The 27,541-nt window shown below is 47.7% G+C and overlaps 1 protein-coding gene across 1 annotated transcript in view; it reads left to right on the forward strand.

Annotated features, from left to right (window-relative positions):
- PRMT8 (protein arginine methyltransferase 8) overlaps window positions 1-27,541 on the forward strand; it is a 91,120-nt gene that overhangs the window by 56,217 nt on the left and 7,362 nt on the right. Inside the window, exons 5-8 of the mRNA XM_040642050.1 lie at window positions 11,040-11,182; window positions 11,810-11,897; window positions 19,540-19,655; window positions 25,222-25,372. Of these exons, the coding sequence (XP_040497984.1) occupies window positions 11,040-11,182; window positions 11,810-11,897; window positions 19,540-19,655; window positions 25,222-25,372 (498 nt within the window). The remainder of the gene's footprint in view (window positions 1-11,039; window positions 11,183-11,809; window positions 11,898-19,539; window positions 19,656-25,221; window positions 25,373-27,541) is intronic.

A 27,541-nucleotide genomic window follows, 5' to 3' on the forward strand; every position in this document is an offset into this window, starting at 1 on the left:
GGGAAATGTTGCTCAGACACCCCTGACTTCTGGCTTTGGTGTCCAGCCTCTCTTGGTTCGCTCAGGGGAGCGAGCTGTTTTGTACACTCCTCAGAAAAGTACCTGACGTGGGCAGAAGGGAAAGAGAGGTGAGTGCTCTACTTGCCTACTAAAGATGGAAAAAGAAAGCTGGCCAATTCTTTCTCTGCAAGGGTGAAACAGCCTGCCATCCACATGTTTTCATCTGACATCCCTTTCTCCAGCTCTGTGCCATAGCACAGGAGGTTTTCCCCCATTTAACAGATGTGGAAGCTGAGGTTAGGGGAGCTAGGGCAGAACCTTCGGTCTTGGCTCTTGCTCCTGTCCTCTCTCCTGAAGTGTGTTTACATTGATGTGGAAGCCCCAGCAGTGGCTGCCAATCCCAGAAATGAAAATTAAAACCTCTTCGGAGAGGAGGGTGGGTGCAAATAGATGTCTGATCAGACATCTCTCAGTCCCATCCTTGGGCCCTAAATGCCCTTCAAAGGACATTTAGACCATTCCCTGCCTCTGTAAAGGTTCACTTGTGCAGGGATGTCTGCCCTTGGAGGGAGGCTCTGCCCAGCCCCCCTTACTCTTCATCTGTTTCTTGCTGCCAGCTCTTGGGATCTAGAACTGTAGACCCGCTGGCTTGCAGAGGGCAGCTGCCTGCAGCCATTGGTAGCAGTGTGTGGGGTGGACCTGAGTGGGAGAGGGGAGAACATTAGCTGAGGAGTGCCTGACCTCAGAAAAGGGCAGTTTGGCTCTGAAGGCTTGCCAGGAAAAAGAAAGCTCACAGCTCCTCATCGTGCCCTCTGGTCGCACCTCAGAGCCCCCCTTCCCCTCCTCTGCTTCAGCCGCCTGTAAATTTTCTTATTCCCCTTCCTTTCCTTTAACCCTCAGAACATTTCACTTTGTAGAAAAGATGCAAGTTCCTCTTTTTTTCCTGAATGCTTTGAGAGCAAGTTGTTGACATGATGCCCCATCAGCCCTGAAGACACGAATATGCGTGTCCCACAAGTTTCTCTTCATAGCCACACTGCGACCATCAAAATCAGGAGACTAACGTTCTTACATGATCCTTCTCAAGCGCTCAGAGCCTACTTCTGCTGGCCACTTGTCGAACTAACATCCTTCAAAGCAAATGGATTCCTTTTTAAACCACATGCTGCATCTCTGGTGCCTTCAGGCTGGAGCAGCCAGACCTTTCTCAACTGTTGTCACCTTGACCCTTGAGGATTGCAGGCCAGAGTTCTGTAGGATGCCCCTCCATCTGAGGATGTGGGATGCTTCTGCCCTAATGGGTTTGGCTGAGATGCTGTATCCTTCTCCCTGCACGGTCCTGGGGACATGCAGTTTGGATTTGTCTTGTCACTGACAGCATTGACTTTGATCCCTGGATAAGGTAATGTCTGCCAGGCTTCTTCACGGTCAAGTTGCTCTTTCTCCTTTTGTAATTAGTGGGATTTTCTGGGGGAGGCAGTTTGAAACCATGTAAATGTTTCATTCCTTATCATTAATTCCTTATTTTATTCAATAGGTTATGTCTATTATTATCAATACTTATTTTGATACACAAATTGTTCCTAATATGGTCACGGGACCCCCTTCAAGCTGACTTCTGCATCCTTTTGACATTCCTTCTTCATTTTTTTGTGAGCTTTCTTATTTTCTGGCACAAATGTTCCAGGCTCATCTTATACTTTACATGGCTTTGTTTTAGAACCAGTCATTTCTCCAAGGAGTCTTGAGCCCATTTAGTGGACAATGGCCCTTAGACACTAGGATCTGGGGCTAAGTGTGCTCATTGATTTTAGGACGTTGATGTCCCCAGGCTGCTTCAGTGGAAAGAACCAGAGGATGTGTGTGTGTGTGTGTGTGTGTGTGTGTGTGTGTGTGTGTGTACGCATAGGCATTTACATAACATGTGTTTCTGAATCTGTCTATACATCCTGTCAAGTGTGACTTCACGTGATACCCTGGCTCTAACCAGCACCCACCAGGGTGCTCTAACTTCCTCCCTGCCTGTGTTGGAGATTCCTTTCTCTGGCAGTGTAAAACCTGGCTCCCACAATTCTTAATATGTTTACTTATTGAATCAATCCCTTCGAATGTGCACCATCTCCCACTGTCACCACCTCCTGCCCAATGCAGATGTGTCTCTCACCCCGTGCTGGGCTCTGACACCTGCATGGGCATTCTCCTTTCCCTGCTCAGACTCCAGTCCGCTGCACCAGGCCCTGTCGCCCCCTTGGATTTCCCCCTCCCACCCCAGGCCACCCCTTCACAGGATGCCCTGCTTCCTGCACCAGGACTCTGATGTGCCGTGTGGGGCTGCCCTCATTCCGCTCAACTTTAATCCCCCCTACTGGACCATTGTGGCAGCCGCACACACACCTCTTCCTGGGGCTGCCTGGACATCTAGTTTGCTCAGTCTCACCTTATGGCTTTAGGAGGGAATCATTCCATGCTCTGTATTTTGATGGCTTTTGATTCTGTGCTAGTGAACAAAGGCCCAAGAGGGACAAACCATTGTCCCCCAGTAAATAGCCACCCCCTCCATGCCTCATACCTTCTCCTACCCCTCACATCCAGTGTACTGAGGAGGAGGGAACTCTGGGGCCAGGGGCCCTTACAAGGCAACGTTGTTCCCACTTCTTCTTTCTCAGGCATAGCAACAGGCGGGTGGAGCCGGGGAGGCCGCCCATGGCCCCCTGTGTGGCACCCGCTCACTCAGCCTTGGCATGTGTACCGAGAGAGGACAGCTTGACTGTATGAACGCTTCCATGGAAATGCTTTTGAAATGTTGCAACAGCCAATTGTGTGGGGCTCAGGAGTGTAGGTGTGGAGACATAAATAACAACACGGGACATAAAATACCTGCTACCCAGAATCAATCAAGCCCTCTCCCCCTCCACCTCCACGCTGCTCCTGGGGCGGGGTTTATCCACATGGAGACACACACCTCCACGAAGCCACCTGCAGTGGTCACGCAGCTATGTGGTTCTGCCACACACGTGGCCCACTCACGTGCTTGGAGGCTCCTCTTTGACTTAAGCACTGCTATTTTCTCTGTTTCCCTGCTGAGGAAACTAGTGCGCTGGCGAGATGCCTCAAAAGCTGGGTCTGTTTGTGAAAGTTGACACAGGTGCTCAGGGACTGATGAAATTTTTATAGTTCTAGGAACAAAAGAATTAGAAACCATTTATTTCTCAGAAAACTAAAGGGAGAAAGTGTAGCCAGCCCTCCTCTCCTCTCTCTTTTTCTACCTGAGCACGTCTAATGCAGGAGTGTCACAGACGGAGGGGCCTAAGCCTAACGTAAGCCGGCAGAGTGGCAATGGACAGCCAGCTCTGCAACGTCTCAGGAGGGACGCTTTGTCCTGTCACTTCATCTGCTGCCCAGAGAGGAGCTATGTCCCTGCACAGCCTGCGGAGTTCCTGGGGGATGTGAGAGAGTGTTCATGGAGTGCCCGGTGCTGGGCTTCCGGCATAGTAGGTGCTCAACAAGCATTAAGTGTGGCTCCTTTTGGGCACTTTGCTCTTTCTTGAGCACACACTCCAAGACTTTCACAGATGATGCTTGAATTCTCTGCTGCGGCCCGTTTCCTCCTGTGCCCTGGGGTCATGCAGTCCTGGAGGTGCCCCTGACAGAGACCCTGCCACCAGCCACCTGCAAGCCATGGCTGTGGGAAGCATTTGCTCCCTGCAGCCTTGCCCACGCTCCCTTTCTTTCCTCTGGGGCCTCTGAGCCTCCTTCTCAGGTGGCAGCCCTTCTCCCACATCCCCCGACCGCTCCCCCACCCTTTCTTTCACCCTTGGCTTTTGTTTGAGTCACCATCTCCCCTCTTACCCTTGGAGTCATGCTAAGAAATAAACCCAACCAGCTACTGGAGAGACCCAGATGCTGTGCTGCTGACACCATGGCTCCAGCTTCCATTAGCAATGGTAGAAAACGCACGTCATCCGGCACTGAGCTGGAGTCAGCTACAATCTGTTGTCTGTCCATACCCGTATCTGTTGTCTGTTGGAGTTACTGCCAAGCTGTGGCTCCTAATCTGTGTCTTGAATCCAAACAGAGAGTCCCCCTTTTTATTCATAGTAGACCTCATGCTGGTAGATTTGGTCCTTCCTTACAACTGCTAGGACTCCCGAGAGCACGGCTTCCCAGGGTCACCATTCTGTGCTTGGTGTTCCTGCATATGTGATGGGCGCCCTGGGGTGAGCATGGGAGCGCCTGTAGGCTGGTCTGCGTTCAGCTCTCGATCAGCGCCTTTGAATACAGCCAAGTAGCCAGTGGTGAATCTCATATCCATGGAGGCAAGGCCTTGTCAGAGTCCGTTAGAAGTGCCCACATGGTGCACTGCTGGCATGGGGAGGGCGGCCGGTGAACAGCATTGACTCTGGACCAGGCTTCCTGGTTCACACTCCGCTTGCGATCTTGGATACCTTATTTTCTGTGCCTCAGTTTCCCCATCTGTGAAATGGGAACAATAGCAGAGCATACCTCATAGGGTCATTGTGACAATTCCACGTTACTAGGCAAAACCATGGTGTGCCAAAACAGGCTCCTATAGCCTCCCGGGGGCGGATTGTCAAATTTTCAGTACATTTGTGATATGGATGAAGTCACTTTAGTGGCTTGAAACTGACCACCATGAGAATATTTACACCACAGAAATCAACAAATGCTACAAACCAGGGCTACTTCCCCTGGAGCCCCAGTTGTTCAGTATCTACCACCACACCGCTGTGTAAAACACGACGGTATCCCGTGGGCACTAAGCAGCCAATAAATGTTAGCTGCTGTTGTTATTATTTCATTTATTAACTTGACTAATAACCCTGTCAAAAGAAGAACTGAGATTAATCAGATATAATTGTTTTTAATGAACCTGTACTAGTGAGTCCCGGCAATTGCTACTTCCCGTTTCTAACTGTTCGTGAAGCAGCCCATTAATAATCTTAGGGCTGGTTTTCACACACTCGTTCCTTCAGGCATTGTCGTGCCCCACTCCACACCACATGCCAGGTGCTGGGCACCAACCACACACCCAACAGACAGGCTCTTTGCTCTGGTGAAGCTCACCATCTCATGGAGAGGACTGACATGAACGCAAGTGAACAAATGGTGACAGGTCTTAGAACAAAACACAATGGAGTTGTTGAGAAAAGTGGGGTGCCCACTTCTGACTGGGGGGTCATAATGGCATGCTGGACCGGCTCACACGGCTCACACCGCCTTGCACTTTTCTTCCCAACTGTGCAAGGGGGACGTCCTGGGGTGAGTAGAAATCAGCGATGGTGGAGATACTTAGACCATAGACACCAGCAAGCACCTTTGCCCCCCTCCCGGAGCTGGTTGTTAGACACTGACCAGCACAGTACCGGAAGTGAGGAAGCTTCTGGAGGGAGGTCACTGAGGCATAGACCTGATGGACCAAAGAGGCCAACTGCTGAGTGGACAGGAGTGTGACACGCAGACGGACCACCCAGGCCAGCTCCCTGAGATGGGAGACACTTTGTGCCTGTCCCATGTAAGCACTAGGTAGTGAGCTGCAGTGACACCTGGGATGATTTTCTGAGTTTGGAGCCTCAGGGAGGTTTTGCTGCCATCTACATTCTCACTGATTCAACCACCCTGTCCCATACGACTGCCTTCCTCATCCTGGCCCCACTTGGCCAAGCCCGTACGATTCTCTGCCTCTGGCCAATGTATGAGGTATCTGCTCCGGCTGTGCCATGCCAAGGGTCCTAAGTGGTGGGTGATAACTTGGGGTGGGGGTGAGTCCTGGTAGGGTTTTGACTGCCTGATCCAGCTGTGCAGGATCTCTGGCCAGGGAAGGTCTCTAGCCAAAGCTAGCAGGACCTCAGAGCTCTAGCTAAGCAAAAAGGCCCTTGGTCCTTAAGGGAGCCAGAGCAGGCTAGGACACGAAGCCAGGCAGATGATGTACCAGGGGCAAGGCAGAAGCTCAAGCCCTATGTTCTCGGGTGAAAGGGGGGCTGAGGAGGAAAGGGGGGTACCATATTGAAGTTTCTACTACACTGAGGCTACAAAGCACCCATGGCTCATCTCTGCCACTACAGTTATGGGGTCTGTTGGCTGTAGGGTGTATTCCAAGTCTCACCAGATATTGGGGGTAAAGTTGTTGTCCTCTTTGTCCCACCACTACTGGCTCAAGAATGGGGCTGGGTCTGACTTTGTAAGAGAGGTTTATCCATGTATTTGGACCCTTGGGGCAGAGCTGATACCGGGAGGTGGATGGGTTCCTCTTCCACCACCCTGATGGGCTCATGATGGCTCTACCTCTCCTCACCCTACTAACAGCCTTCAGGAGAAGACTGGGTCAGTCCTTGGCCTTCTCTGATTTCTTTTCCCCCATCATTCCCAAGCAGTTGCTTGGTGTCCACAACAATCCCATGAGGTAGGTAAGTCAGATATTATATCTGCTGATGGATGAAGGAAGGCAACCTCAGGGAGGCTGGTGACTTGTACCAAGTTATACAATAGGCCTTGCTTTTGGCTCTACCTTTTGATTTCTCTAAACTCCAGTTTTCTCATTAGGCAGAAGGAATACTAAAACCAACCACACAGGTTCCTGTGAGGGTTACAGAAATAATGTAAGTAAAATAACTCTGCAAAGCTGCTATTCAAATGCTAGTAATTGTTTACTATCCTAATTAGGACTGGTTTGAGGATCTTTTGTCTTTGAACCCAAATACCCTTTTTTCAAAATTGCTTATTCATCCATTCATTCATTCAGCAATGATTTCTGAATGCTTGTGAGGAGTCAAGTGCTCTGCTAGGTCCTGGAAATAGGAAGCTAAAATAGACAATTAAGAAAAGGAGTCATAGCCTGGAAGCAAGTCAGGCCCTTGGAGGGTGTATGGCAGCTGGTGTGGGTGTCGCCAAAATAGGCATGTGAACAACATGGCAAGGTAGCTGGGGGGCGGCTAGTGGCCGTGCTGCAGTGGGGGTAGCATCAAAGAGGCTCTACCTGTCTCAGAATGTGCTCCCTGCCTCGCACTCATGGCCCTCATGCCCACTCCTCTGTGACGCAGGATCTACTCTGGGGAACAGAAGAGTCTAAACTGGGGAGGCCGCTAACTTTGGACCCGTGGGGTCAGTTGACACTGATGGACGTGCTGGAGGCCCAGAGGACATCAGGCTGGCCTGATTTGTTCTTGTTGTTTTTTTAAGTCAAATGAATAACTGTGAGTCAGTTTGGCTAGCTTTCTGTAATAAACAGTCAAGATAAAAAGAACACAAATTCAAAAAAAGAAAAAAAATCTGGATGTCTAATTTGCAAACTTAAAATTACAGGAGAAGAATCTCCCAATTTAGAGTTTGGAGTGCATTGCTCCCTGTTGTGCACTTAGTTATGATTAATCATTCCCAAAGTTAAGAGCCAAGGTCCTGTTATTGGAACAAACTTCCCATCATCTCCATGGAATAAAAACTAGCTCCAAAGAGGGACCTCAGTGCAACCTTGAGCTGACACAGGGTCAGTGATGTGGGGTCCAGATTCGGAGTGGGATTCTGTAGCCCATAGCTGCTGAGAACCTGAGTATCAGAGGCTAAGATCCCCCTTGAAAAAGCTTGACGTGGAGAAGGTTCCGATGCCCACACAGTTCGTGGAGCCAACCCACTGCACTGCACTGGCCAATAGTCCCCAGTTAGTTGCCATAAAGCCCACCACAAGAGGTAGCATTCTGCAGACTGGAAATTGAATCTGGGAGTTTAAGTGGTTGCTGGTGTGCCTGTAGAAAACAGGAACAATATCCCTGAGGATTCAGCCGGGCAATTATATTTGGGTCCATAGAAACAACATGGCCTCTTTAAAAAAAAAAAAAAAAAAGTTAGCCTCAAGGAATTGGTGCAAATTAGAGTCAAACTGGACATTGCAGGCACTGCTTCTTTACTGGTGTCAGCACCTTCTACCAGTAAACCTTGCAGAATGCCTTTTATATGCTCAATATATATCTGAAGAGTCAAGGCATTTTGTCACTGCAGATCATCTTAGAGACTTTTAGGTTCAATCCCCCTCCTTTTTTTCCCCATGATAAGGAAATTGAGGCCCCAAAGGGGAGGAAATGTTTGATCAAGGTTTGTTGTCAGCTGGAACAAAAACAGAAGTTGTCTGATTCTAGGACACCAGCCGAAGGTTGTGAAAATCGAGCATGGTAGAGACACACCTGAGCACAGGGATGAAGGGGGTCTGAAATCCAGTCCACAACTGGACTGAGGGAGGCCTGCCTTCTTCCTTTCACAAAGGGCCCATCTACTCACCAAGCCAAGCTGGGGCTATATCTGCTCCGAGAAATGTTTGGATGCAGAAGGGCGATGTTAAGTGAACAGAGGCACAGACTGTTGATTTTTCTTAAATAGGGTTAATTGATTCCTTCTGCCTTTCTATGACCCACTGTGCGTATCTCTCTCTCCCTCTCCCTCTCTCTCTCATCTATCTACCTACCTATCATTTATTGTACCCATAGTGATCAGGATATAGCAACGAATGGGTAGAGTGCTACTGCAGAGAACAGGGACAGCAGTCACTCATGCTGGGGACACCCCAGGAATGTTCTGTACACACCCATCTGTCAGACTAGACTATAAGTTCTTGTCCATCTCTACTTCTTGCAGTCCTACTGGAGTCCTGTCCATAGAATCATGCCCGGTGAACCATGTACTAGGCACACAGAGTGGAGGCTGTGGGGCACCATGGGCAAGAGAAAGCATCTTCCCGAGCCATGTGGAGGTCATGATCTAATGTAGGAGATGGAGCAGACCTAAGCCCATATACACATGCAGACATTAGGGAAGAGCCTTCAAGAAATGTGCAAAGAGAGAAGAAAGGGAGGCTGCCTTGAGGGCATCACAGTAAGTGAAAGAAGTCAGACAGAGAAAGAGAAATACTGCATGATTTCACCAAGAAGTGGAATCTGCAAAACCGAACCAAACCAAACCCAGACTCAGAGACACGGAGAACAGATTGCTTGTTGCCAGAGGTGGGGTAGGGGTGGTGGGGAACAGGTGAGGGGGATTAAGAGGTACAAACTTCCAGCTCTAAAATGAATAAGTCATGGGGATGTAATGCGCCGCATGAGGAATATAGTCAATGATTTGTATCAAGTTTGTATGGTGACTGATGGTAACTAGACTTGTCGTGATCAGTTCGCAATGTATGTATACAATGTCAAATCACTGTGTTGTGCACATGAAATGAATATAATATGATATGTCAGTTACTCTTCAACAACAACAAAGATTTGCAAAAGTAAGACAAACCAGGCTTTGCACTCAAATAATGAGGCAGGTGGGTCAGGCATGTATTTGTCAGCTCTGCTTCATAATGAGAAATAAGGCACTCTCTTTGCATTTTCAAAAATCCCTTACTTTGTCCCCTTGTGTATCCTCTTGGTTCATCCCGGGCCCTGCTCTTGCTTGCGTTTGTGGAGGCCCCCCGCCCCCCCCCCCCAGCAGAGAAGCGGAGCTTTGACACCTACTCCTCCCACCCCTTCCGAACCTTTTGGAGACGACTAGGCCTCCCCGCTCTTACCGCTTAGGGGCAGGGCTCATGAGTCGTACAGGAAGGCCACACAAGCCTGGGCCTCAGTCTGGACTGGTTAGGACCAATGTGCATCTGCGAAGTGTCTGACTGCTTATGAAAGAGGCCTTATCTGATTAAGACTTGATTAAACACCAGGTATTGGAGAGCAAATCATCATTAGAGGTTTCTAATGGGCACTTCATCACCTGCATTATCTAATGTGAGGACATGAAACAAAACCAGTGACGTGTGTGCCCTTTGTCATCCAGGAGCCTCTAATCCAAATTCATTTTCATGAAGCTCAGATTCAGCACAGATGTGTTCTCTTTGTGTGTACAAGTGTTTTGTTTTGTTTTGTTTTTTTTCACTCCTGAATACAAGCTATTGTTCAATTTTCCCAGCAAAGCTCAGGCATGGTGTGATTTTTCAGAAGATGGTGCAGAAAGAGAATTTCAGACGTGAATATGTGTATCCTTTCAGAGGAAATGTTCAGATGGAATCAGCCAACCAATAGATCACCCTGTCAATTTCATAGCAGCATCTAAGATAGTGTTTGCTATGATCTTTAGAGCAACTAATGCAAAAAGAGACTCCAAAATTATGTGTATGACTATGTCAAATGATCAAAAACGCAACTAAGAAGTTTCTCCTGCCATGGAGGGATAGGAAGTCTAGGAAGTGACTCACAAGCAGAGGTCACTAAGAGCAGGAGAGTGGTTCCAGCCTTTTCCCCTTCACCTCTCCATCAGCTGGTCAGTAAGAGGGGAAATGTCAGATGATGTCTACCTTCTCTTGAGCCCTTGCTATGAGCCTGACACTTAACATTTGCTATTTCATCATTCCAGTTCAACTACCCACTAAGTAGATACTACTTTCCTTGGTTGTTTTCTGGGGAATCAGAGTTCATTTAGGTCAAGTAACCTGTGCAAAGTCATATAGTTAATAATGAGATCAGGACATAAACCCCTGACTACAGAGCCCATGATCTTGTCAAGACACCAAGTTGCCTTCCTCATGAACCCACTGGGAGTTGAGCTCTGGATGTGCACATCCTTGCCCTTTGGATCTGAACCATCATGGTGGTCTAAAATGGGATGGGGACTCTGATCTGAGTGTTAGAGTCATAGCATTTTATACCTGGTCTCTACTTCCACACCCACCATTCAACCCCTTTAAGCCTCACTTCTAAATGAGAGTGATAATAGTGTGCTTACTTCATGGAGTTGCTGGGAAGATCACACGATATGGTGCCTATCACAGGCTTGGCACAGGGCCAGGACATAGTCACAGCCCAGTACGTTTTAGGGAGAAAACATGCAAGTAGTTTGCAGTTCTCTTTGTATAACTAGCTTGGTGAAGGGTGAGGTGTGTCGAATCCTAAAAGCAGAATCAGAACATGGCTAAAACCTGTAGGTCTGGCCCTGATGTGGGGTGCTCATGGTTCCAGGCTAGGGTCCCTGCAAAGTGTGGCCGTGGGGTTCCTATTTTCCAGTCATCACCATATTTAAGGGTAAAGTGGAAGAGGTGGAGCTGCCTGTGGAGAAGGTAGACATCATCATCAGCGAGTGGATGGGCTACTGTCTGTTCTATGAGTCAATGCTCAACACGGTGATCTTTGCCAGGGACAAGTGGCTGGTAAGTGTCCTGCATGCTGTCCCCTTGTTGGTCTGCTGGCTGTCCTGCTGCTCTACCCCTGGCCGACAGTCTAGGAAGAACATGAGGACTCCAGAGAGGGCTTGGGCTAGCAGGTCACCTCCTCCAGACCACTCTCCTTAAACCAGATCTGCTTCAGGGGACAGAATGATGGTACCCAGGTCCAACATGTCTGCCACACTGTTCTGTAGGTCTAACCTTGGCTTCTTTGGTTATAATCAACACCCATTCTCTGTTGTCAAGACAAAAGGCTGTTCTGGTCAACAGGTACTTAGGACTTGTTTTGCTGCCAGAGAGCCCAGCATGCTTCTTACTCTGGTTTGTCCAGGCTAAAGGGTCATAACACCTTTTACTGTTCCTCACTGAACTTACCTTTACCCCAGTTTGTTTGTTCTTTGATCTCCACCTAGGTCCCTCAAATTATCCCCACTCCCAAATAAAAATTGAGCATTGCCATCCGAACCCTAACCCTGGCCAAGGTGACAGTCTGCTGAATGAGAAATGCTGGCAAGGGGGTGCCTGTCTGGTGACTCTATGTGCAGTTCAAAATGTGATGTCTTTGTCAGGTGAATAGATTACGAGACCCATTTCCCCACAATTCATCAACAGAAACCTGGAGGGCTTATGTTTCCAGACCGGGCAGCTTTGTACGTGGTAGCAATTGAAGACAGACAATACAAGGACTTCAAAATCCACTGTAAGTCGCCTTTTAAGTTTTTGTGGGGCTTTTTTTTTCTTTCTCACATTTGGGGTGGGAGGTACTACAGTAGCCCTGAGATGAGCATCCAGCCTCATGAATACAGCTGCTATGCCTATGGAGGAGTTTACCTGTGACTTATTCTGGATTCTTCTCTCTAAGTGTTTTCCCCTGGTCCCAAGAGTGGGAGGTCTACAGAGAAAATAAGCAATGCAGTTGATTTAAGACACATATCCTGGGGTGAGAGAATGAATGCAATGTGAATGAAAAATTAGCTGAAGCAGCAGAAGCTGATTTTTGTAGAGAACAGCAGTTCAGGGGGCTGGGAGCCTGTGGAGGTTTGGTATCCCAAAAGTCCACCACAGGGGTCAGAAATGGCAGATCGCTAGCCAGCTCGACCATTCTGAATCCTGCCTTCATGCTACTTGAATTTAGCAAAAGGATAGTGACTCCTCTTCACATTAAGTAAAATATATATTCTTCTTTGAGGTTCTTTTGGGGTAATGGATGGCAGTGGGTGTGGGGAGAGATGGGGACTTTGCATGTGCATATATGTGCAGGTGTGTACATGTGTGTGTCGGGGATTCATATCCAAACCTATATTCATACTGCTTTATCAGCTGAAAATTTGCTCTTTTAGGGAAAAAAACCAACCAACCAAACAAAAACCCTCTCCAGTGTTTTTTCTGGCCCGCAAAGGATGCTTTGTTCTTTTTAATTTAGAGGGTAGCATTTCTCAATGACACAAGCTAGGTCTTCAAGTTTATTTCAAATGTGTTTTCGTCACTTAGAAACAGCCATGTCTCCTCCACCAGAAGAAAACACGACAAAGGAGCAAAGAGCCCCTCACACAGGCAAGCACACGCACAATCCAACCCCCAAAGCATGACGCAGGAACTCCACACAGTGCAATGGAGTCAGCAGACTTGGGGTTCCTGCCCCTGCAGTGGTCAAACCCTCCTCGGCAAGATTACTGTGGAAGGGTTCATGACTGAACACATGATCAAAGCCTTCTGCCCTGAGAGGCTGCGACTCGATAGTTTGACTAATTGTTGCTCCATTGATTCACACAATAGCCATCTAATTATTGCTGGTGCCATTAATGACACCCCAGCTGGACAGCGCTATAGAGTGGGTACGTGTGTGTGTGTGTGTGTGTGTGTGTGTTCACACTCTTCTGGAAATATAACATCAAAGCAAAAAGTTCAGAGTCAGGTTCAGGAGAAGACAGAAATGGGACAGTTATTTGAAGCCCTGTGCCCTATGCCTCCAGCCAATCTTGTGTCATTTCTAACATTTGATGAGCAACGAGAGGGAGAGTAACCTATGTTAGATGATCACGTTTGAAAATCTGCCAGCCCTGGGTTCAAATTCTACTTGGATGACTGGGAGCGAATTACCTAACCCCTTTGGCCTCACAGATAATATCACCAATCCCATACACTAGCCATGAGGGTTAAGCGAGATGATGTATTTCAAAGGATGTGACAGTTCTTGGAGGTACCTGGCACCAGACTGGACCTAGGCTCTGAACATGTCACGAAGCCCCTTTCTGTTTGTAGCTCTGGGAAGCGAGCCTGACTGCCAAGCTTGTTGGCCTCCAGTGGCTCAGAATCTAGGACAGATGTGCTCTCACGGTAGATCGCAGAAACAACTCAACAGTGAACGTTGATCAAATACGTGTATAAATAGGACATATTTTGCCCGGGAGCTGCATTATAATGCTGCTTTCGGAATTCTTGCTGTGTAACTATACCAAATAGTGTTTTGAGGAGGATCTTCAGGTACTTTCTTCATTCTTAATGGGTAAATATTTATTGAGCCCTGACCCCGGGCACAGCTCTTTAAGGGACTTCCTCATTTCCTAAAAGCCAACATACTCTTCCCTCCTCCTTTCCCTGGATTGTGTTTGGGAACCGGGGGCAGACGCACATTGTAGTGAGCCCGCTGGAGCTGGACAGGACTGCATGGACCCCGGGAGGAGCAGGAAGGCGGTTGCTGCTCCTGGAGTGCTGGTTCAGGAGCGCAGATCATGTGATTTAATCTTACGCTGCCCACTGCAATTTTCACAGGTTCTGGGAAAAGAAAAAATATATATTTAAATCAGCTTTAAAAAATTCAAATCCTCTTTTCTTGTGAAATGTTTGCTCTGGAGTCTTCTATCCAAAAAAACCCCAGACCCAAAAAATAAAAATCAAACATACATTTAAAATTTATTTTAAAAAACTGTGAAGTTTTCCATTTAAAAATTTTTAATGATCTGTTTTTGTTTTTAGTAAAGGAAGCAAGCTCATTTAGAAATCTGTTTCAAATAAACAGAGATTTTGGTTACTCCGAGTTCTAAATCAAAAGTAAAGCATAAAGGTTGCTGGTTGCTAAGGGAACGATTGTAAGCAAATTTCAGTTGGTTCAAGAACTCGCTAAAAAAGAAAAATCGTAAAGTTGGGAAGGAGAACGAGACAAGCCCAGACCCTTTCATAAAGTAAATTGTTACAAAATGGCTTCCTCCCTGACCCTCTCCTCCCTTCTGCGACCTTCCCCTCCCCTCCCCTCCCTCCCCTCCCTCCCCTCCTCCCTTCCTCTCTCCATTCTCTCCTTCCCTTTCTCAACCACATGCAACATGGAAACACAAGAATGAGTAAAACACAGAAGTCGCCCTCATTTTGCTCACCAACTACTAGAGAACACAGAAAAAAAGAGGCAAATGATTGGCATGTACTAGGCTCACAATACATACTTTGTTGAGAGGATGAATGAAGAAACAAATGAAGAAGTAAAAATAAGCAGTAGAGGAATGTGCAAGGCATAGTGTTTAACCCCGAGAGAGAGAAGCAATCATTTTTTAAAATTTCCACTATGGAGGAGATTTATAGAATCCTAACACTGGAAGGAAACGTGGTAGGTGTTCTATCTGATTTCTTATCCAATACACGAATCCGACCCAACACATGAATCTCCAACCTGCTGAGAGTCAGAGGTATGGGCACCAGCTTCCTGGCTCATGAGAAGATGAAAAGGAAGGCCTCCTATGGAGTCAGTGGTGCCTGCAGCCCGAGGGAGGGGGTGCAAAGGCAGGACCTCTTGGAGGACTCAGTTGCTCTCCATGTGGTTCTTTCCCATCTTCATCCCCAACATCGAGAGTTCTATTCTCTGGCTCTCTCCTATTTTATTTTTTTAAAAAAAGATTGTATTTATTTATTTGAGAGAGAGAGAGAGAGTGTGTGAGCGAGAGAGAGAGCAGAAGCAGGGGAGGGGCAGAGGGAGAGGGAGAAGAAGACTCCCTGATGACCAAGGAGCCCAATGCGGGACTTGATCCCAGGACACTGGGATCATGAGCTGAGCCAAAGGCAGACACTCCGACTGAGCCACCCAGGTGCCCCTCTCTCCTGTTTTATACAAGGAGTTGCCTCTGTGCCTGAGAGACTAAAATGTCTGAAACTATTGTAAACACCTTCCCTTCTGCCTAGAGGAGAAACTGTAAGTAACACCTGGTGGCACTTGCTCTGTTTCCCTTCAACACGTTCAGAGTCAGTTCCCTCTGCCCTAGTGGAGAACCTGAAACTGGGGGGCCAGGATGGGGAAGGAGGATGTAGCTCTGGCTTTCTCCAGTGAAATGTAAAGTTGGCTCCCCATGTCCTTCATATTTCTTTTTCTGCAACTGCTTTTGAGATTTTCTCTTTATTTTGATATTCATCAGGTTGACTCGGATGTATCCACGTGTGTTTTCCTTTGTATTTATACCCCTTGGGGTTCAACAGCATTCTTGGATCTATGGGTTGATGATTTCATTGCTTCAGTAAAATTTCCAGCTGTTATCTCTACAAATATTTTTTCCTGCCTGATTCTCTTTCTCTTCTCCTTCAAGGACTTCAATTACACATATATTAGATACTGTTTGATATTGTCCCATGGATCTCCTGTATTTTTCCTCTCCCTGTATTTAAGTTTGGATAATTTTTATTGACCTATTTTGAAGTTATTCATTACTTTCGCTGATGTATGCATTCTTTTAATAAGCACATTGAAAGAATTCTTCACCCCTGATATTGTGATTTTCATTTCTAGCATTTCCATTGGCTCATTTTTATAGTTTCCATCTCACCAGTGAAATTCTCCATCTGTTCATGCATGTTTTTCCATTGGATTCTTTAACTTACTTATTATAGGTACTTTAAAGTCTCTTGAATAATTCCAACATCTGGGCTGTCTCCAAGTCTGGTTCTACTGACTGTATTTCCTTCTGATGATAGGTCATTTTTTCCCCCTTTTTCATTCATCTTGTAATTTTTTCTTAATGCTGGGCAATGTCATTAAAAGAACAGTAGAGACAGATGCACTATAGTTATGCCCAGAAAAGTGTATGCCTTTTCCTCTGCCAGGCTGTTAAAGTGGGGATTTGAGTCAATCTACTCTGTCCTAATGATAGGTTGAGGCTTGGCTGTTGCTTTAGTTACATTCATCGTGCCACAGTGCAGTCCTTTCCGACAGTTTGTTTTTTAATCTATAAACAAAAGTTCACAGGTCCTGCTCATGTTATTATTTAAATTTAAATAAGAAAATTAATAACAATATTTCCTGGTAGCCAATGGCCCTCACCCCATATTCACTCAGTCAATAAATAAGACAGAGTTGCAACAAAAAATTAATCTCCTTGATTAGCGTTGTCTCCCATCCCTGCTCCACTTATGCTAAAGGAGCTAGTGGGAAATAAATGGTACTAGAAAAAAGAGAAAACAAATTTAATGTCCTGGGTGAATTTTTTCCTGAATAACTGAAGGCAGGGTAGTCTAGCTGGGGAGAAAACATGAATTAACCTCTGAAAAGGTAACGAAAATACTGGACTTTGCAAAGCAGTGTAGAACATTAAATATTTGGGAATGAATTTCAATTAAAAAGCATTATCTGTGTGCTTGTATTGCACTAGATGCCGGGCTATAGGTGTTGAGGATATAGAAGAAGTAGTCCCTTGGTTGGGAATGGTTAGAAAAGATTTCACAAAAGCATGAGACATTAAGCTCACCATTTCTTGACTACAGGGACTTTTTTTTTTGAGAGAGAGAGAGAGAGAGAGAAAGAGTGAGAAAGCAAGTGCACATGGTGGGGGAGGCGCAGAGGGGGAGGGAGATAGAGAACCTCAAGCAGACTCCCTGCTGAGTGTGGAGCCCGATGCAGGGCTGATCTCACAACCCTGAGATCATAACCTGAGCCGAAATCAAGAGTCAGTTGCTTCACTGAGTCACCCAGGTGCCCCTACCTACAAATTTTACAAAGATTTATAAAATTCCAGCTTCCAGCATCTCAAATCTGGAGGTTCTGATTCAACAGGTCTGATTTGAGCCCAGGCATTTGTATTTTTAAAAGTGTCCCAGATGATTCTGGAGCACAGAACCACTGAACCAAACTCCTCACTTTCCAAGCAAGCCCAGAGAAGAGGATTGATCTGTCCATGGTCACACAGCCCAGGTGGTGACAAAGCCAGAGCTCAAATCACATAATGATAACAACCACTATGTATCAGCTTCTCTATGTGCCAGGCATTCCCTTACACACTCTACATATATTATCACATTTAACCTTCATGACAACCCAATAGAGTAGCTGTGGTTATCATCATCTCTATTTTAAAGAAGAGACCAACCTTTGAGAACTAAATTTTTGCTAAGATTACACAGCAAATAAATAGCAGAGCCCAGAGTTGAAATCCAAAGCCCAGGCCTGTAACCATCATGCACATAGACTCTTGGGTTTTTGCCCGACACTTGCCCTGAACCTCAACTTAAGGCAGGGCTGAGAGAGGGAAGGAGAAGGAACATGGGAGCAGCAGGTGTCTTAAGGAAAGATTTTTAAATGAAGGCAGTGTGTTTAGTGTATATGTTTTATCTGGGGACTTCCAGACTCTAGAAGGGGGTCTCTTCTAAAGCACATCCCATTGTCAACCGAACAGCTTCCTTCTCCAAATGTAGGTTTCAACTGGGAATTTGGCACCAATCTCATGTGATTTCATGGATGTGACTGACATCTTATCCTCAAGCCAGAATTTCACAAGTGCTCACCCTCTGGGAGATGATTATTTTCTCTCCCACTTCTCCCGGAAGAAGGTCTTTGTGTGCCTTAGAAAGGAGTCAAAGAAGCACAGCTTTCACTGACTGTTCCTAACTTCATCCTCACACACTCCTGATCCTAAACATACAGAAACATAGTTCCTGAAGGTACCATTTATTTGATGCACATTTTAAAAGGAAATTTAATCCCATAAGATTTTAGAGAAAAGCATCTCTCCTTTGATGCATTTCTAGATCTGTCTGCATAAACAGACAAATGAGATTCAGCAGCTCAGTAACTAAAGCCTCTGCTTAGGCCACACCCTCTGCAGTACTGGGAGAGGAAATTGCATTCCTGGTTGCTGTCACAACTGGGTCAGTGCAGCTGAAGGATCAGGGAACAAGCTGGAGTGAGCCCTAGCTTCACCATCTCCCTGATGTGTGATCTTGGCCCAGATATTGTGTGTGGGCCAGATGTCAACTTCTCCTAGCCTGTTTCCTTGACTGTCAATAGAAGTACCCCCTGGAGGTTGCTGGATAGATTAAATGAAGAGTCTGGTTTGAGCTAGGTGGTCAATCAATGGTAGCGATGATTGCTACATTTAAGGATGGTCTTGGGCCATCAGTTGTGCATTCATTTGCTCACCAAAGTTGCACCCTACATCTTTCTCCCTCTCAAAGCATCTTATGAGCAGCCACAGGGGCCAATGAGCACCACTGGGATGGTTGTACACCACCTGGGAGATATTTCTTATGGGATGGATTCTTAGTGCATCATGACATGTGAGAAAGGCAAAGACTCTCAGGGACCCACCCTCCCCCCTCATTTTGCAGTTGAGAAAAACAGACGTTCAAAGAGGTTAGGGAATTAGCACAAGGGCCTGGCCAGTAAGTGGTGGTGCTGGGATTCAAACTAGTCTATATCATTTTAAGAGCGCATGTTTCTCCCTGCTTTGTTAAAGATTCAGTGGGTGGGGGGCGCCTGGGTGGCACAGCGGTTAAGCGTCTGCCTTCGGCTCAGGGCGTGATCCCGGCGTTATGGGATCGAGCCCCACATCAGGCTCCTCTGCTAGGAGCCTGCTTCTTCCTCTCCCACTCCCCCTGCTTGTGTTCCCTCTCTCGCTGGCTGTCTCTATCTCTGTCAAATAAATAAATAAAATCTTTAAAAGAAAAAAAAGATACAGTGGGTGGGGACAGGAGAAGGGAGAGAGATAGGTCTTTTAAATATGCAGGATGGCTTGAGCAAAGGCACCAAAGTTGAGATGTGAGTGCCAGATAGGAGTTTGTAGGAGACTCTGCTGGCTTGGAGAGAGGGACAGGAAAGTAGATACAGGAAGAGTCAGGCAATCTGGATTCTAATTTTGACCCTGTGGAATTCTAGCTGTGTGACCTTAGAGAAGTTTCTCAGCCTCTCTGAGCTTTAGTTTCCCTAACCATCAAGTGTGATCTGTACATTCTACAAAGCTCTCCACCCAGGTGAGCAATTCTTCTATTCTGATTGCATCCCCCTCTTGGGCATGCTGTGCTCTACCACTCAGGAGGGCTGGGAAGACTTCCAGGGGTCCTGCTGCTGGTCTTCATGTCTCACTCTGTTTTCACAGGGTGGGAGAATGTCTATGGCTTTGATATGACCTGTATCCGGGATGTTGCCATGAAGGAGCCCCTGGTGGACATCGTGGATCCAAAGCAAGTGGTGACCAATGCCTGTTTAATAAAGGTCTGAAGACTCATTCTGCTTGGGCTCAAGCATGCTGGCCACCCAGCTGTGCCACCCTGGGAAGCTGTGGGCCTGGCATAAAGGCACTACTCAGCTCCTGTGTAGCCCCAGCCTGGCGAAGCAAGGCCACCTTGGCCAGAGCCTCTGGCACCCAAAGGTGACCGCCAGTGAAAAGAAGTTGCTCACGCGAAGCAGAGCCACAGAGAGAGCCACTGGATTCCACGGTGGCACAGCTGAGGGGAGGCAGTCAGCTCACATCCCTCAGTGGTGCCAGGGGAAGGACCTGGGGGTGGGGGCATCAGCGGAGAGGCAGGAGGGTATGCTCAGGTTTGGGGAAGCTCCTCCCTTTAGAGGTGGACGGCCCTCTTAGGGAAGCAGTCCAGTACCTCAATCTGCTGTGTAGTCGGCGTTATACTCCTGCCTCCAAGCACAACTCTGACCTGGCCAGACAGAGCTGCTCAACCCCCTTCCTGAGTGGTCTTGCTTATACATGCTCTAACAGCTTTCCTGGCAAGATTTTCTTCGGTATAAATGAAGAACAGCTGGTCAGCATCCTCGGCACACCGATCCTTAGTGTATTCTTATTATTAAATATTCAAACGTATCAAATTTGATAGAGTGAAAACAAAAGCTCCCCTTGACCTCCCCTCCCTTTCAACCCCACACTTTTCCTGGGGGTAATACTGTTCACACGTTGGATTGATCTTTCCAGCCCTTTCCTAAGAATTTGCATTTATAGATGCTAATATATTATGTTGAACCATCTAAACTACTGAAATTTGTTTTTTTTTTAATCTAGAAAGACATCACTTTCATATGGTTGAAGCTAACCTTTTAATTTAAAAATCTGAGTTCATTCTGCAAGTATTCATTGGCCCACCCATCCCTGATCTTGCTAAAACATACTTGCCCGCTCGGTCCTGCTGGTCCTGTACATGTCACTTTTTTGCGGGGAGTATTGGGCTGGAGACCGGCAGCATTTTCAGTGGATAAAGGGAAGAGTCCTGGGCCACTGATGGATGAGGAGAGGTTTCTGAAGTTCTAAACTGCTACTTTGCCAGGCTCACAACTGTCCTTTGTTCCTGGGCACAGTATTCCTAAGAAGAAACACAGCTCTTGGTCCGTAGCGTGACTGTGGCATTTAGAAGGGACCTCCAAGGGCAAATAAAACTAGCTGAGCCTCATACAGATGAGTGTCCTCAGATGCTGCCTCCTTCTTGTAACATCCTGCCTAAGAGGGGTGGCTGGGAGTCTAAGTCTTGGGCTCTCTGTTGATGGGGTTCTCATTACTTCTTAACTTGCCTCGTTCCAAGTCCAGGAAGGATTCATTGCAAGCAAATGTGTCGTTTTTGTTTTTTTTGTACTGACCCCTTTGTCCCTGAAGCCTCTCCCTCTCCCTGCCCCAAATAAGAAGCAGGAAAGTATACCCCCAAACTGGTGCAACTGAATTTGCCCAAATGACATGTGACACCTGTATGTAACCATTAGGCCCCTGTGTGTCATGGCCTCAGCTTGGAGGTACAACTCCTTCAATGTGCTGGGACCCCAAGTCGCTTTCCACCTTTGACGGTGGGTGTGGCCACTGTGCTTCCATTGGTCTACTGCATGCCAATGGTCACGTGGTGGACTGGCCTGCTTCTCCCCTCACAAGGCCACTCTGGCCTCCCACCTTCTTCCTTCCATTCCCAGCAAGGCCCTTGGTTATACCTGAGTGCAGCCAGGGGCAAAGCAACTGAACTCGGAAGGGGGTGCAGAAGGGCACACACCATGCAGTCCTGTAAACTTCTCGGGGCTGAAGTCCTGCCCCCTCCCCGTGCCTGCAATCCTTCTTCCTCTCTTCTCCGAGAAGGGTAAGGGCTGTCTGTTCGTGCTTCTGCAACCAGGAGAGCCCCTCCATCAGCTTGCTCGCTGATGCGCTAAGCAACATTTTGCCAAGCCTGTTGGGAAAACACTGCCCTTCTTCACACGCTTAATTGCTACTTTCATCTCTATTAACGTTGCAGAGTGTGACACTTTATTATAATTAAGACTCTGTTTTGACCAGACTTCAGCTCCGAGACATCCATTTGTAACATTATTTAGTGGTGGGGATAATGGGGGCTCTTCTGAGTAGTTGATGCCTCCAGAGCCCTCCCCGTCATAGGGGTTGTCTGAGGTCGAGTCAGGGGAACCCCCTGTAGTGTCAGAGATGCTGCTACAGCAGGAAGACAGAAACCTTCCAGCACAGGGCTTTGGGCTCTAGGGAACCAAGGTAACGGGTTTGGCTCTGTAGGCTTTGGGTCTGACAGGAGGGTGGACCTGAGCCCTGAGGGCCTCTGTGTCTCCAAAGCCCAGTCACAGCTGGCCACTTTCGCAGATGGCCCGGCCCCCATTCCGAAAGACCAACTGCCTCCATTGTCACCATTTTATTTTATTTTATTTTATTTTGTTTTGTTTTGTTTTGTTTTGTTTTATTGAGCTCTACGCCCAATGTGGGGCTCGAATTCACAGCCCTGAGATCAAGAGTCACATGCTCTGCGGATTGAGCCAGCCAGGTGCCCCTCTGTTGTCACCATTTTAATGTATAGCTTCATCACTTCTGTCCTGAAGCCTTGTGGTCCTTCAGAGGCCCCTATTAAGATGTAAGTGTCTGTAAGGCCTAGTGAGCACTGTCAGCTAAGAGGCGAGTCGGTAGCTGACAGTGGCTGATGCATGTCTGAGAGCAGGACCCTAGGACCCTATGGAGGTGGGACTCCTGATCCAGGTGGATGGTGTGTGCATGCATGTGCACTCTGCATGTCGTGAAGAAGTGAGGGGGTGACCGGAGAAAGGAGCCAGGTCCAGATGTGTCCTGGAGCCTACTTCCTGGGGCTCACTGTCTGTGGTCAGGCCAAGACGTCCATGATCTTTAGGTAAGCCATACAGAGTCATGGAAGGTTTCAGATTCAGAGAACAGTACCGTCTGAATGGACTGAGGGATTAGTGGGTTGGTTTGGAGAAGAGGCCTGGGGCTGAGGGCAGCAACACTGTCGAGCAGGGAGGCCGGTAAGGAGAAGACTGAGGACTGTCAGGTGCTTGGTTACACAGTGAGGGTACACAGACCCATACCAGGCAGCCTCTGCCCTGAGCTCCAGTCTGATGGGGGGGAGTGGAGCAGGCTGCTGAAATGAGCCAGAAGTACGGTGGAAAGACCAGGTGAAGCTGGAAGCAGAGGGATGGAGAGAAAAAGATAACAAGGATCTTGGAAAGAGCCTGGAGCCTGGCTGTCTGGCCCTGGCTAAGAAGGAGATGGTAGTCAGTCAGTGTAAGCACCGTGAGCCTGGTGGACTGTGCTGTTGCTGTTAACAAAAATACAGTTAACTACGTGTCGTTCTGAGTGTGGAGCTGGAAAGAACCATGGGCAGCATGTGGCTGGAGGGCTAACGAATATCATGAAGGCTGACAGGTGCTGGCTTTAAAAAGGAGCCATGGCCCAAACTTATCGGGAAAACATATAATGGAGAACCCTACACTCAGTTCCCAGGACAAAAGGAAAAAGGAGCATGAGCAGGATGCGGTGGAGGGAGGGGGCTTTGCTAACCGAGTGCTGTCTGAGCCAGCAGTGGGCTCTTTGAGATAAGAGGCTGCTAGAAGTATGTCCCACACAAGGAGGGTGACAGAGTCAGAAATCATGACTTATGAGAAGTGAATGAAAAACCAGACATGGTTTATGTTGGAGAAGAAAAGGTTTAGGGGGCCCATGTGAGCTAGAATAGGCATTTGGCTTATTCCATGGGTGGAAGTTACAGAGACAGGTGTGTACTCTCCTCACTCATTTTGAAGAGGGACCTGTCCATTGGAGATGTCAGGAAATGGAATCGCTGCCCGGCAGCTCGTGAAGGCATCATCCATGAATGTGTCCAAGCAAGCACCAGATGGCCACATCCCATGGATGCTACCAAAGGGGCTCTTGCATTGATGGCTTTCTAATCCCATCAATTCTGCATGCCTGACCCACAACTTCCCATTCCACGGATTCTTGTTCCCTATCCTTGGTTCTAGAAGCACAGCAAGACTTGCATTTGGGGTGACATCACCAAGGGACTCCCCATTTCCCTAAATCTGCAATCCCACCCTCTTCCCAACCTATAATCAGTGCTTCAGCTTCCCCCAGAGAATACGATGTCTACACACCACAGACCACAACAGGGCTCTGATCTGACTTGCCTCCTTGACCAAACCTCTTTCTCTGTCCACCCCCCTGGAAGCGGGACTTCTCTTTCAAGTCCCCGGGGGTGCTTTGCGTCTGCATTTCTTTTATTTATTCTAGAAATATGTAGAGATAAAAGCCATTTCTGTTACATCATTCTGTGTCTTCCCTGGTTTCCCTACCCTCAGACCCCTCTCCTAATTAACCCCAACATATTCCATCATCCGGGTCTCAGGAGAGCCCTTGGAACCAGTCCAGGCACACAGATATTTGTCTGGCTCTTACAAAGTCTTCAGGACAGAGGTCTTTGCTACACAACCCCAACAATGGGAAGTTTCCTTAAACCTCACTGAAAGCTGTCTGGATGCCTCTAGGGCTCTTGGAAGGTTTGCTCTGTCTCTTCGGAGCCAACAAACAGCAGGTCAGCATCCTTCACACAGAAAAGAGCAGCACATTGCAAACTGTCTTTCATTATACCTGCTCCTCACGCAACGTTGATTTTCAGCCACTTCCCAACTGAAATTGTTAGAATTATTAGTTCTTTGTGTTCGTTCCCCAACCAGAACTGAAAAATTTTTACCTCTTATTTCTCCCCCTTTTTCTTTCTTTCCTTCTCTTTATTTTTTCCTTCCTCTCTTTCTCTTCCCTTCTTTTCCTCCTTCCTTCCTTCCTTCCTTCCTTCCTTCCTTCTCCCTCTCTCTCTCTCCCTCCCTCTCTCTCTTTCTTTCATCCAGGTTTGGTGTAGATGGTCAGCAGAACTTCTCTTGGTTCAGTCTGTGACTGTGGGTGGGCTCAGGTCTTCACTCCCAAGATAATACTTAGTGTCTCTTATTGCTGGGAACTTGAATACCAAAAAATTGGGAAATGACTAATCTGGTTCACCCAAATCACTGGGAGAGCTTGATAAAGCACAGATTGCTGTTTGGTCTGAGATGCCCTCCCCACCCCACCCACTCAGAATTTGTACCCAGGTGATGCTAATGCCCGTCATCTGGGAATGCACTTGGATAACCACTGGATGAAGGGGGCAATGCTGAGCTAGACTGCTCTGAGTCTGCTCAGTTAGGTTCAGGGAGGCTCTGTCTCATTAATTCTCCTCTCCCCTCTCATCCCCCTCCCCCGAAGGCCCCCCTCCCCAGAAGATTGACCTTCCTAATTCTGTTCCCCTTACATTCTGATTCAAATGCGTTTGCACCGTTGCCTGAGCATACCCCACCCTAGAGAGAATGAAGGAGGTCATGGGGAGGGCGGTGGGTGGGCTGGGGACCCACCTCGAGAGTAATGACACCCCTAGAGAGTCTACTGTTGGTGGTCTTCCATGGAAGGAAGCTGCTGACCAGGCCCCAGACCCCCGGTGGAGGCGCTAAGTGTCGGCATTCTCTTTCCTCTGGGCCACAGGAAGTGGACATTTATACGGTGAAGACGGAAGAGCTGTCGTTCACATCTGCCTTCTGCCTGCAGATACAGCGAAATGACTACATCCACGCCCTGGTCACCTATTTTAATATTGAATTTACCAAGTGCCACAAGAAAATGGGGTTTTCCACAGGTGAGCCTTTGTGGGCACTCACTCCAGACCTTCCCCACCCTCCATGTTGAGGCTTTGTGGAAGTGACCGGGGCTGGCCTTGTCTTGGGGGCAGGACCTGCGGCATGAGCCAGGGGCCCTTGCTCGGCATCTTGAAAGCCTTCTTCAGCACTTCTCCATGCTTTTGGCTGCCAAAGGAGAAAGTAGATGGAAGTCTGCATGGTAAGACCAGAGCTGAGAGTGTGTGCTGGGCAGGAAGAGGCAGGGGGAGGGCCCCATTTCAAAGGCACATTTGTTCATTGAACATTTACTGAGCATATTCTGTGCAAGGGGTAAGGATACAGAGTGGAGGAAGGTTTTCCTATCTTCACTGCCTCACCTACCACAGGATTCAGTGGGTCTCTCAGCAGGCTACAGACTATGTCTCTCTGTCTCCCTCCTTTCTTTGCTGCTTCCACCTTATCCATCCTTCATTAAGTTCCCGACACTGTTCCCCCAAAGCCCACCTGTGTTCCTTCTCCCCGCTCGGCTTCAGAGGTGCCTCATTTCCTGCAGCAGATGAGCCCAAATTTCTTAGCCTGGTAAATGGGGATTCCATGACCTGGCCCTAGACCGCTTCTGTCACCTCGTTTCTCACTGCCCCTCCTTTGCTTTGGCTTCCTCCTTTGTCCCTTCACTGCACACACAGCCCAGTCATACCGAGCACCTTGCAGTCCCCGAACTTAGCAAAGGCTTCTTAAGTGTCTAGGCCATTGTCTCTGCACACACCAACCCCTTGTTCATCCAGGTGTGCCATGGGGACAGGAGGGTCTTTTGTCTGAGGCTCCTGTCATCTCCTTCCTCCCATATTTGTCTGCTGGGGCTATGATAACAATACTACAGGCTGGTGGCTTAAACTACAGAAATTTATTTCTCACGGTTCTGGAAGGTCAAGACGTTGGCAGGTGTGGTCTCTCTGAGGCTCTCTCCTTGGTTTGTAGGTGACCTCCTTCTCTCTGTGTCCTCATATGCCCTTTCCTCTCTGTGTGCGCTCCTGGTGTCTCTGTGTGTGACCTAATTCTCTTTCTAGAAGGACACCAGCCACACTGGACTAGAGCCCACCCAAAGGCCTTATTTTAAAGGCCTCTTTAAAGGCCCTATCTCCAAATACAGTCATATTCTGAGGGACAGGGGCTTAGGGCCTCAGCTCATGAATTGCGGGGGAAACAAGTCAGCCCTGAACACCTCCCCCATCCCCGCCCCTTACCTGGCCAACTCCAGCACAGGTCTCATCTCTCACCTCAGCTATTACCTGATGCCCTCCTTCACTCCTGATCAAGGTTAGGAGTCTTTTTTGAGGCTCCCTAATATGTTGTGCTTATGTCAGTCAGTCATGGCGATGTAAAAAAATGGGGGTATAAAAAGTCAAGAAAATAGTCCTGCTTCCATTGCATCCCAGCCCTGTGCCTCAGAAGCATATGATTTCTTTTGTATCCTTCCCAAACATTTCAGTGGTACACAAGCACATGCATACCTATATATACCTTTTTTGTGTTTTTGCTTTTTATTTGAAATACTTCTCATATGATTGCAAAAATAGTACAGAGAGTGCTGTGAACCCTTTACCCAGCTCCCCCATTGGTGGCATCTTACGTAACTACAGTACCACATCCAAACTACACCTTTTTTAAAACACCCCTTGGCTCATACTAAACACACTGCCCTCTGCCACCTTGTCTTTATTTAACAACATACCTTGGAGAGCTTTCCACAGACTCACAGATGTAGCTAGTGTATTATCTTTGAAACAACTACACAGGATTCCAGTGCCAGATGTACCATTGTTTACTCAATATTTTCACTCTTTATGCAATTCTCAGTCTCCCCGTGGGCTGGGGTCACATCTCATGAATCTCTGCCCTGCTGGTGTCTAGAGAAGTGCTTGGCTCACGGCAGGTTTGAAACAAATCTCTGTCCAATGAGTATATCAAGATCCAAGTCCTGCCCTTGGGAACATGTTCGTATTGATCATGCCTGTGAAGTGGGAGCACGTCGTCAGGGGCAAGTGAGCATGCATGTGGCAGGGGTGAGTGGGTTCTACCAGAATCTGAGGGTATGATTATTCACTTCCTGAAGCCTTGGTGACGGTGATGCTCTTTTACCTGTGGACGGAGGGGTGGAGAGACTTATCTAACCCCTCCCAGAAGGGCAT

The sequence above is a fragment of the Ursus maritimus genome, unplaced genomic scaffold (assembly GCF_017311325.1).
Source record: "Ursus maritimus isolate PB19 unplaced genomic scaffold, ASM1731132v1 scaffold_26, whole genome shotgun sequence".
In the NCBI taxonomy this organism is placed as follows: domain Eukaryota; kingdom Metazoa; phylum Chordata; class Mammalia; order Carnivora; family Ursidae; genus Ursus; species Ursus maritimus.